Genomic DNA, 12,394 nt, shown 5'->3' on the forward strand with positions numbered 1-12,394 from the left:
TAGTTTTAAGGTGGTTGGGCGTTCCATCTTATTGATTTTTTTTGCTGATACTTTGTAGTGTTAGTGCGATTTTATGTATTTGTTTCTCCCCGCGCATGTTATGTTAAAAATAAATAAAAATAAAAACGACTTCCATAATTCCCCAGTTTCAATTTAACTCGATTCATTGGCCTTTAACTAAAGATTGGATTCAGTTCAACCATACAACAGACATATGCAGTGACCATAAATCTTCTTTTCAGTCATTCAAAATCAAGAGTCTCGACCATGCATTGCCATGTGGCGACGTCCTTTTTAAACATTATCATGACCTTTACCCCAACTGGTATTCCTTGCCCGTTCAGCTCTCAACATTTAGACACTAATGACCATTTAGGATTGTGCCCGTCGCTTCGAACCTCTTTGCAATCAAATTTATCTCATTTAAAGAAAATTCTTCATGACTCGATGGCTTCTCATCTTCCTGATCCAAACTCAATCAAATTTATCATAGACAGCATTAATCGCTTACCATTATTTGCCACCATCAATAACAACACACATGATGTATATTTGTTGATTCATCAACTCGTCCCACAAGACCTTTATAATATAATATATTCATACACCCACAAGCATAGTATTATTAAGAAAATTATATTCGAATTTATGACTTCATTTTTCAACTATTTCTTAAAGATATTTGGATCCCGCATAACGACAAGCTTCACGCCTGGGAACGAGCCAGAAATATTCTGCGCAAAGATAAACGTAAACGCCCTCAACTACCGACACTTGATTCTTCTAAAAAACTTACCTCCGCCAGGATTAAGAGCCGTGTCCGCATTAATCACGCTTCTAGCGCTCCATCACTCGGTCTTCTTCTCGACAACACCCCTTTTATGTGATCCCGGATGGTATCGACGATGCATCACTCGGTTCTCCGATCCCTTTGTGGTTGGTTCTGATCACTTCGAACTATTTGCATTCGGGTGGATGGGCCTCTTTTCTTCATTATAATTCTTATATAGATTTTAAATTAGATAATTCTTTTCATGTATATAATTTCTTTTTTTCTTTACGTTCAGTTTTAGACAGTGCTGGCCATACCTAGTATTGTTTTGTCAATAACAGGCGAGGCGATTTCTTTTTGGGAGGAGGTTGGGTTTAAACGCGTACGGTGGTGTTTGTAGTGCCTTCGTTAAGGCCTCGTTCCATAAACTCGTTTAACCTTGCCTCTGTCTACATTTTAAAAATAAGAATAAAAATAAACGACTCCCACAAAACTACTGTATAAGTGAAAAAAAATTTTGTACAATTTGCAACCAAAAAACAATATTATTAACCGATTAATTAATCGGATAAGGCCTTTGACTATTGCCGTTTTCAAAATGACCGCGTAAGATGATGACAAAAAAAATAATAATTTTAAAAAAATACGAGAAAAAAATACATGTAATGTGTATGTAATAAAATACAAGATCATAGAAATTTTTTTTTTTTATGCTAAAAATCTTATTACGCTTTCAAAAGGTTGATAAAATATTACGTGATTTTTTTTTTAACCTTTAAGCACAAAAGAAAAAGGTTTTCTATGATCCTGTTACACACACTACATAGGTTTTTTCTTGTGTATTTTTTTTTTGTCACCGTCTAACGTGATCGACGTCAATTTTAACTTTTTTGAAAATGATAAAGTTAGTTCGACGATTCTAATTTCCAACCTCCAAATTAAATATCAGAAATTTTTATATTCTAGCAAAGTTGAAAGTTTACTGTTTCATCAAGATGTATCGTCACAAAATTTTTGATACTTTAAAATGCAACTTTATATATCATTTCACAAAATTGAAAATTATTTAACGTGCAATATCCTTGAAAATAACAAAATAGTCAATTAAAAGAACTAAAATTATGTCAACTTGTAATGTTGGAAATTGTTGCTAGAATAATTTCTGTTTAATAAAGCGCGAGAAATGGTTTACAATAGCTAACTCTTTATTTTGTTAATAACGATACATATAAATTTTTAACAATTTTAAGTTTGACGCATATTGAATAAATTTTTCGAAATTTATAACGAAATTTGAATGATTATGATCGACTTTTTTGATAAATTAACTAGAATTTTAATATAACATAATTACTCTCGATATTTCTGCAGTTGAAGAAGTTATTTTTTGTATGATGAAACATTCAAGATTTTAGTATGATATATATACTAATAAATGTGAGGGATTTTTATGTTGCAAGCAAGCAATATTACCGCGACATTCTGCGATACTTTCAATTGTTCGTTTAACGTTCAAATTTTTTGAAAGAATTGAACAAGAAAGGGTTGGAAAATTGGAAAATTATAAGTTTTCGTAAGTGATATTTACATTACTACGGTTCACTCTCACTATAACGAATTTTTGTATAGTGAATAACTTGCTATAATGAAGAAAAGCTCCAATACAGATTTTTTTATGATCAATAATTTTCGATATAGTAAACCTTTGTACTTTGTAATTCGAAAATAAATGTCAGAACAAATATAGTAAAATGGCTGAAGATTTTCACTATAGTGAATTTTAAGGAGTTGCATCATTAATAATTTTTATCACATGATACTTGTTATATGCAAAATTTTTACAATGTTAAAAATTCATATTTTAATAAGTTAGGTTTTTATGATTCCAAAAAAGAATGTCAGGTTTTTTGCCCTGTAAAAAAGTCTATCCATATTTTTTCCGTAAAAGGCTCATATTTCCGGAATTAATAACCTTATATCACGGAATTTATCGAATTATTTACATTTTCCGTGAATAGATCCGTGAAAAGCTCGTTTTTACAGAAATAACGGATAAAATTTTTTATAGGTTGCTATATCAATTTGTGCTACTATTTTTAGTCAACAAAAAATAAAGAAAATATATGTAAATCACGTGATTATAATATATTTTGATATAGTGAAAATTAATTCGCTATTTGCCATAGTGAATCCATCAAACATCTCAAATACTAAAAAAACATATTCAACCAGACCCTAACGATTACAATTTTTTCGTTCCTGTCTTTTCTGTTAGTTCAAAAGCACGCGAACGCATCATTAAGACAAATTCTACTATTCCTACAATCCTACCGAGAGCACATCAAGTGATCCTCCTCCTTCACCCAAATTTATAATTTTAGGAACACAATTCCCTCATGAAAAAATTTTATCACCTTTAACATGCACAGTTGACAACTATGACTCTTTACCGCAAAGTATTTTCATACCTGAGAATCTTCGCCCTTTTATACCAACTACACCCGTTTACACAGCACCATCAGAAGGTTCGAAATACTTAGCCCCAGGTTCTCCTGGTTGGTTTAAATATCTCTATGATCAAGAACGGAAAACAGAATACAGACGCCAATGAGATATCCAAGAACAAGAATCCAAGCGTAAAAAACTTGAAGCAGAGAAACAACACAAAGCTCGCGTTGCGTACTACAGTACAAGTGTAAATAAATTTGACCCTCACTCTCCTACTTCAGCAATGATTTACATCAACAAATGAAACGTCGATCGGTTTTTGCCGGAAAACACAAAAATGTTACGAAACCTGATATAACAGAAAAGGAACACGCCCACTTTGAAATCAATTACTTAGACTACGTCGCACAAACTCATTGGATACACTGTACTCCTCGTTCAGGCACGTCTGATAACACCAAAGAAATTGAAACACGTCAGCGTAAGCGAGACACTACCATCAACACTAACCTTACTTCATCCAGATTTCTCCACACGACCCAAAAGATGCATCCGACGACCGGTTCCCACTGACTCCCCAGCTGTTGGACCTTCTAATTCGAAATAATTTTGTTTACGATTATTACGTCTTTTACATAATGAGTCAACATACCCTATTACGAGTAGTTATAATACATCCTACATCATTACATTAAAACAATTTAGAATAGTGTGAACCACTCCTACCTTTGACATTATTGACAGGCGGCGACATTATGTCGAAAGAAAAATACGGAGCATTTTATGAAACTAAATCTTATTCCAATCAGCGGAAACGTATTTCGATACTAAACTATAATTCCTTATATGGGTGGTTAAATCTTATACCTGATGTTCCCAAAATTTTACTTTTCCCAGAAAGGTTTGTTTGATTAAATGATATCGCTATCGTTATCCCTCGTTTCCTGGATACTCACTGCGCGTTTGTTGTTCTCATTTAATTCTTACTTTTCCAGTTCTACACCTTTCTCTATTCCTTTGGTAGGGGCTGTGCCTTCGTTTAATTTATTTATGCGTTCGCTAAATGTTGCGTTCAACTTGTTGCAATTTTCTAGCTCTTCTATGCTCGGTATCCTTGAACCCGATTGGCTATCTGATGCTTCAAAAAATTGTTCATCTTCCGAAGAAGATGATGAAGCGACATTGTTTGACGCCTTTCGGAACTCCGTTTTCTCGTAAAATCCGTTTTGGCCAATTAAATCGTATCTGGAGACCTTCACCGAGTTTATCGTTCATTGCAAATTTGTATATGTTTAATCTTATTAACTATAAGTATAACGATTTTAGCCAAATGACCACCATATGTTTTAACGTAATTTTTGACTATTTCATGATTCTTTATATTCGTTTGAGTTTAATTTTTTCACCGCCTGCCAGCTATATCTTTTCTTAATATCTATTGCTTTCAATCTGGCATCAAACATCCTGAAGAAATATTCACGTCCTTTTTTTTGAGCGACAATGTTCGATCCACTTTGCTCGTATCTGGTTTCCCTTGTTTATATAGGCGGCGTTTGATAAATAATTTTTCTCTGTGTTCAGCTTCCTTTGTAAGTTTTCGTACATGTCTCATTTTTCCAATGTCGTAAATTTCATATCACGTGTAGTTTCGGATAAATGTTGATCCGAGTCACCGATTTTCGGTTTGTTTGTGTTGAAACATCTACACCAATTTTGTTCAAACTACTCATTTTCCAATTTATGATAATTAACAATGTGTAATATTCAGTGGCTGCAGTGATTACCATTTCCTTTTTGATTATACTACATTTTCCTTTCCTGAACGCATGCAAGACCATCTTAACAAAAAAATGTGTCAACCACCGAATAATACAGGTCCACAATCTATTCAACAAAATACTACATTAATAAATGACAACTTTAATAACCATTTGAGTGAAGAGGAGCAAAATTCTCTCAAATTAAAACATGGAAAAGTAAAAATACAAATGAATGATAATAGTGATAATAATTTTTCAGGATTACGTCATCTTGGATATTGTTATCAACATGGAATTGAAACTGAAAAAAATGAAATTAAAGCATTCGAGTTATATGAAGCAGCAGCTGAAAAAGGTGATGTTGATTCAATATATCAGCTTGGATATTGTTATCAACATGGAATAGGAACTGAAAAGAATGAAATTAAAGCTTTCGAACTATACAAAGCATCTGCTGATATGGGTCACGTTGTTTCAACATATAATTTTGGGAAATGTTACGAAAATGGAATAGGGATTGAAAAAAATGATAATGAAGCATTTAAATTATATGAGAAAGCAGCAGAAAAGGGTCACATTATTTCAATATATAATCTTGGAAAATGTTATTCTTGTGGAATAGGAATTGAGTACAATAAAATTAAGGCATTTGAATTATATAAAAAAGCAGCTGATAAAGATCATCTTGATTCAATATATCAGCTTGGATTTTGCTATCTTTTTGGTACAGGAACCGAAGAGAATGTAATTAAAGCATTTGAATTATATACTAAAGCAGCTGATAAAGATCATCTTGATTCAATAAATATACTTGGATTTTGTTATCATTATGGTATAGGAACAGAAGCGAGTGAGATTAAGGCATTCGAATTATATAAAAAGGCGTCCGATAAAGGTCATCTTGATTCAATGTATAAGCTCGGGAATTGCTATTTATTCGGTATAGGAACAGAAGCGAATGAGATTAAGGCATTGGAATTATATAAAAAGGCGTCCGATAAAGGTCATCTTGATTCAATGTATAAGCTCGGAAATTGCTATTTATTCGGTATAGGAACAGAAGCGAATGATATTAAGGCATTGGAATTATATCAGAAAGTTGCTGGCCGATAAAGGTCATTTTATGCCAAGGTTTTTTTAATCAACGTGGAACTCAAACTGAAAAAATGATAATAAAATATTAGAAAGAGCAGCAGCATAAAGCACAGGATTATGTCAATATTACTTCAAGATATAATTTTGAAATCATTACTATAAAAAACAAAAATTTATAAGGAGAAATATTATTTATTAATAATCTTGATAAACTGAAGTAATATAAAGATATACTAGTTAGAAAATGTCGTATTACTTGAATAATTCTTACCTAGTAACTTTCTTTTTTTTTTGAAAAAAAGAAGTTTAAACACGAACATCAGTTGAAATATATAAAATTCACAGAAAATCGTTAAAGTATATTAATTATATATATTGGCAAATATTTTGACTCTCAAAACCTCCAGTAATATTCAATAATTTAGAAAAATAAATAGTGAAAAGTTTGTGTAATTTCATAAACATTTTTAGTATTTCTTACGTCATTATGTAGTTTAAGTAATAAATTTATTTTCAAACCCACAATTTTCATACAATGTTGTATTGTACACTATACTGTATGCGTTTTCTATAACTTTCGTTGCTATAAATCGGATAATACTAACTAACTGACAATTAGCGGGGCAAAGTTATTGTTTTTAACTTAAACTCATTTCCTTGACTATCCATACATCAGGTACATTAAAGACTTTGTGGATGTGGAATTTTAGGTAAGGTTAAGAATTTACGTTACATGTTCGAGCTTTTTACATTAGAATAAGAGTATTGGGTTATTTGGCAAAGAATTTTTTTTATGTAAATTAAAACACGGTATTGTTAACCGCTTTGAACTCCAGCGGACTCATTTGCCAGATTAATAAGATTAATCGATTTCATGTTATTAAATTAAGGATACGATCATGATAGGAAGAAACTAACTACGATTAAGAGTAAATGGGAGAAAAATAATTGTTATCATTGTTTTGCGACCGGCAGTATAATTTTTTTCATACTTTTATATCTCTTTGAACACCTATACTTACTCATCTGTCGGCTAAATCCTTATATTTCATCTTAACAAAATGATAGAGATTTAATTTCATTGTACTTTAGCCGTTTAGCGTACTATTTACAATTTATAGAGACTACCTTCAAAATTCTTTTTCCGTAACAATTCCTGATGTTTTATTTTCATGCAAATATTCCACGATCTGGCAAAATATTCTGAAAATCCAATTTAAAAGATTTTATTTCGTATAACTAACTATACCCATTTTTTTCGGCAATGGAAAATTGATTTTCCGCTCAGTAAGATGATTTTATATCTATCCAAGATTTATTTTTCACAATTTTACTTTATAAATTTTAGATCCTTTTAATTTCCGTAATTTAAAGCTTTTAATTAAAATGAGCTACTAACCCAACTCTGTAAGAAACTACCTTGAGCATTGTCGATATCATCTTGTTAATACAATCAATTTGAAATTTTCAGTTTTTGAATATCGAGATATACTGCGGCTTTAATTTATGAATCATGTGCCAGCGACCCAAACCAAATGACCCAAATGACTGGTCACGTGCCTTTGGTCATAAATGATAATCGACCTAGTTATTTAAAAATTACATCATAATTCTGGCCAAAATTATTTTGCAATTTTGATGTTTTCGAGGATAAATTATATCACGAGATAATATATGTAATTCTGGCCAGCATCAATTTAGCAATCACTGAATTTAAATTGTCTACTTATTACCAGTATGTGCATTGAAAGTTTCCAATGACTTTTTATTGAATTGGCCTTCCAATGATTTTTATTCACATTATAATATATTATACTATATATAGACATGTTACCCTATAAAAAAATTGGATACGTTTTTTATAAAGTTTTTATACGATTTTTTTTCCTTAGAAATAATAGGATACGGAAAAATGCACCATTCCGTATCACTAAAAATATGGTTTGGATACGGAATTTGCACGGGATTTATATGGAATTTACATGATTTGATCATTGATTTTATCACGAAATTTATACGATTTGGTCACTGAATTTACTATTTGTATTACAGTTTACTATAATTGTATTTACATAAATCTAATTTTACTTTATTAAATTAAATAAAAAATAAAAAATAAACAAAGTACAAATACATTATGAAAATTCCCTCCTTATTAAAACCACCTATTGCAACCAAAATTATCTATAAGTTCAGGTTCATTTGGAGTCAAACAACCTAAAAGAACAAAAAAAAAGATTGGAAACAAAACCTCCCTCATATAATATCTGCAATCGTCCAAGTCACCAAAGGTCAGCATTCCTACAAAAAAAGAAGGAGAACTCTGTCTGACCTACATAAAAGAAAAGAATTATGAGGCGTCTAATGAAAAAGAAACCAAAACAACAAAATAAAATCCAAAACTGACCTACAAAAAAAGAAGACTCTGAAGCAACAAAACTGAAACAACCTACAAAAAGAAAAGAATCTAAACCCAACTTACAAAAAAACAAGAAAATTTGAACTGACCTAAAAAAAGAAAAAAATCCTGAATCATCCTACAAAAAGAAAAGGACTCCCAAAATGATCTACAAAATAGAAAAAAGAAACTGAATATTCTCACAAAAAAAAATCTGCTGGCCTATGAAATTAAATATAAATAAAAAAGAAAGGTGAATAAAGAATAAACCAAAAAAAATATTTTTTTAAAAAGAGGGTAACGAAGTTAGGAAAGTTAAAAAAAAATTTTTTTTTAAAGGGAGGACGTCAAAGTTAGAAAAATAAAAAATTTTTTATAAAGAGGAAATAGAAATAGAAAGAAGAAATTTTTTTTAAAAAAAAGGAGAGTGGGAATAAAAGAAAAAATTTTTTTTTCAAAGGAGAGTGACGAAAAAAAAATTTTTTAAAAGTGAGGTACGAAAAAAAAAATTATTTTTAAAAGGGGGTGACGAAGAAAAAAGAAAATTTAGAAAAAATAACAAAAATAAGACAAGAGAAAGAGAAAGGAAAGACAGAAAGGAAAGATCGGAAGATCAAACTCATCAAAAGTAAGGGTTTACATAAAAAACAAAAAACGTATCATAACAAAACAATAAACAATCATGTGATCTCGTGTCATGATACGGGATTTTTGTAAATTATCTTCTAAAAATATTAAGTTTAAAAATTCCGTATACATTCCGCATGATTAATTTTTTCCGTATACATTTCTTATACATTAGTTTTTTAAAAAAATGTTCAAAAATGAATTGCTTATTAAATATACGGAATTTGTATACGGAATCTATAGAAACGTACAAAAAATGTATACAAAACGTATCCTTTCCGTATACATATTTCTTATAGGGTTAGTATAGTTTTAAAAACTTCCAATGAAAATTCTATTGGAATTAGAATTTTCAAAAACTTCCAATCTTATAATGCTTATTACTGTAAAGTTGCTACGTAAAATTTTTTGATTGGTTCAATAAAAAAAATCAATCAGTAAGAAGCTATTTCATTCGTTCAGTCATTTCTAATGAAAATTCAGAAATACAACTGTATCCTTAAAAAAAAGTTTTATTTTATTTTTTTTTTTTTTGAAAAGCGACAATAATTATTCACAAAGCATATCTTTAAAGATAATGTTATGCTTTCAACACAATTAAATTAATAATTGCCAATATCTTAGAAATTGTCAAAATTTTTTTATAAATTAAGGAAAGATATGTATACAGATAGGAGCAGGAGCGTATTCTTGATCAGTGGTTCCGAATTACAAGAAATTCTCGTATAATATGAAATTTTGTATTTTTTTTTAAAAAAAAGGTAATAGTAAAAACTTGTATATCTAAAAAGCCATTTAGTAATGTAAAAAAAAAAGAAATCGATACCTGTCTATTATCAAAAAAAATAAAAATTTGACTATCACTTTTGTGTGTAAATGAAGGTTGAGTATTTCACAAAATCAACTAATAACGTAACTTCTGCTGCAGTTGCTGTTAAAGGAAAACAATAAGTCAAAGAATTATAAATGATATAATCATCACTTAGAAACGTATTCATCTATTTTACGACACCTGTTTTACCGACATAAAATTTAATGACTTCGCTTTGTCGACTTGCCATTTCACCGACGCACATTTTCCCATAATCATTTCAACGAATCACCATTTTGCCGATAGCCAATAGCCATGATCAACAATAGACAATATCGTTATTTATTTTTACTATATGTAATTAAAAAAAAAATATTTATATTTGGTATTTATCGATTCCCCGATCACTAAAAACACTAAAAACGAATAAGATTTCACTGAATAATTAATAATTATTTATCATGTGATGAAACTAGATTACTAATTTTTTTAAAAAAATTAGATATTGTTTACTGAATAATTTAATTTTATAATTGTAATTTAAGCCTATAATTTTTAAAAAACATTAAATTTTACTTGAATAATTTGAAATTAAGACGCAGTAAAGAGAGAGGTGCTCATTTTCAGTAGTAAAATGGCGTTTCAGTGAAATGAAGTTACATGTCGGTAAAATGGCTGTCTGTAAATCGTACCGTAACCCTTAAAAGGATTATCCGACACACTTATTAATTATTATAAGAACAAATAGGAATAACCGAATAAGTATTATTACAAAAAAAGAATATTCATTAACAATTCATAATTTACCATACTTAACGCTAATAATTAAAGAAATTAAAATTAAAAAAAAAAAATTATAATTTAATTCGTTAGGATAAATACATGATCTGCATGGGCGTATTGGTGAACGTCACAAAGTGGCGTAAATACCACCGTCAACTAAATATCACATTTAAATTAGGAAACGGAACCCGTTATATAGGAAGTCCGAAGCTATTTAAATGTTCATAAATATATATAGTCCTTCGTTACACTTCGGATTAATAAATATATTTAGATATTTATTTATACACAGTATATTATACTCCAAAAATAAATTCCCATTTATGGATTAGAAAGGAAAAAGAAGAAAAATTTAAAGCATTTGTGTTCTATTACAAACGAAAAAAAACAAGTTTTTTACAATATCTGTTATCGTGCTTTTTTTCACAAGAAAAATCACTTTTTTTTTTAATTAATAAAATTCAATTACAGGAATATTTACAGTAATTATGCCGTTTTAAAATCGTATCTAACTTGAGTTTTCTCCAATTAATTTTCCATATGGGTGGTAAAATTTATATTTATTGTTTGCTATCATTGTAATCATTTCACTCTTTTCCGATTAAACATAGAATATTCCGGTAATGATTTCCAAAACATTTCAAGTTGACATAAATCACAACTTTAATTTTAATTCTTTTAATCGACTATTTAGTATGTTAAATATGTTGACGATTAAAAAACGTCAATCTTCAATTTCTTTTTCACACCAATAATTTAGGTATAAAAATTTTTTATTTATTACATAAGAGCAAATAAAAAATTTTTATTTTTAATTTCGTAATGACTAATGATATTACTAAATGCATTACCGTAACACAGTCAAATTTAACATGATAATTAACATTGATAATTAACATGATGTAATTGTGTAATTGATTTTCTAATTTCCGATATTCGGAGTTATCAATTCCCTATATTGTTCGTATAAGCTGCTATAGATAACAAACTAATTGATAGTAATATAAATTCTTTTTCAAAAAATAAACCAATTATTTTCTTACACTTTAATATTTTCCAATAATACAGTACAATTTACCAATTTGTAAAAGTATATGTTAACCACTTTTTGATAAGATGGTGTTAAGATGGACTTGAGTAGTATATTAATTAAATATGTAAAAATAAGCAACTGTAGATGTTATTTTCTTAATAAATTTATCTAATTGGAGATATAGAATAAACAAAAACAAATTATTGCGCTACCGACTATATTACGTTGTCAGTCAATACTACAAAAAATAAAATAAAATAAAATAAAATAAAATAAAATTGGTATAGTCTAAAGTCTTTATGTTAAAAAATAATATATACAGCAGTATTATTTAAATATAATATAAATAAATATAATGAAATACTAATAATATTTTTTATTTTCTTTTTTTGTTACGCAAAATAATTTACGCAAATTTACATTAATTATTTACACATTATTCGGTCTTTTTCCTAAAGTAAAATATTTATTCATAAGGAAATTTTATTTTATTTATTTTTGTAATACAGGCAACTAATGTCTCTTGCAATAAATTCTTTTTAGATATAATCTTACTATATTTTAAATACCCTTAGGAATTGTGGGTATGCTTTTACGGAAATAAGATGTTTAGTTAAATTTCTTTTTGCTTTTTTTTTTATTACTTAGGGCAGTGACATTTATTACG

The 12,394-nt window shown here is 28.9% G+C and overlaps 2 protein-coding genes across 2 annotated transcripts; one reads left to right on the forward strand and one right to left on the reverse strand.

Moving 5' to 3' along the window:
• Positions 1 to 4,203: 4,203 nt before the first annotated feature.
• Positions 4,204 to 4,683, reverse strand: OCT59_001100 (uncharacterized protein; the record flags this gene model as incomplete). The annotated part of the gene is made up of 2 exons (XM_066139312.1): positions 4,204 to 4,473; positions 4,627 to 4,683. 2 exons carry the CDS (start codon positions 4,681 to 4,683, stop codon positions 4,204 to 4,206), a joined length of 327 nt encoding a protein of 108 aa, XP_065988727.1.
• Positions 4,684 to 5,070: 387 nt separating this feature from the next.
• On the forward strand, positions 5,071 to 6,093 carry OCT59_001101 (uncharacterized protein; the record flags this gene model as incomplete). The annotated part of the gene is made up of 1 exon (XM_066139313.1): positions 5,071 to 6,093. The coding sequence occupies one exon, from the start codon at positions 5,071 to 5,073 to the stop codon at positions 6,091 to 6,093; it is 1,023 nt and encodes a 340-aa protein (XP_065988728.1).
• Between the last annotated feature and the right edge of the window lie 6,301 nt (positions 6,094 to 12,394).

Source organism: Rhizophagus irregularis, chromosome 1 (assembly GCF_026210795.1).
Source record: "Rhizophagus irregularis chromosome 1, complete sequence".
NCBI classification, from domain to species: Eukaryota; Fungi; Glomeromycota; class Glomeromycetes; order Glomerales; family Glomeraceae; genus Rhizophagus; species Rhizophagus irregularis.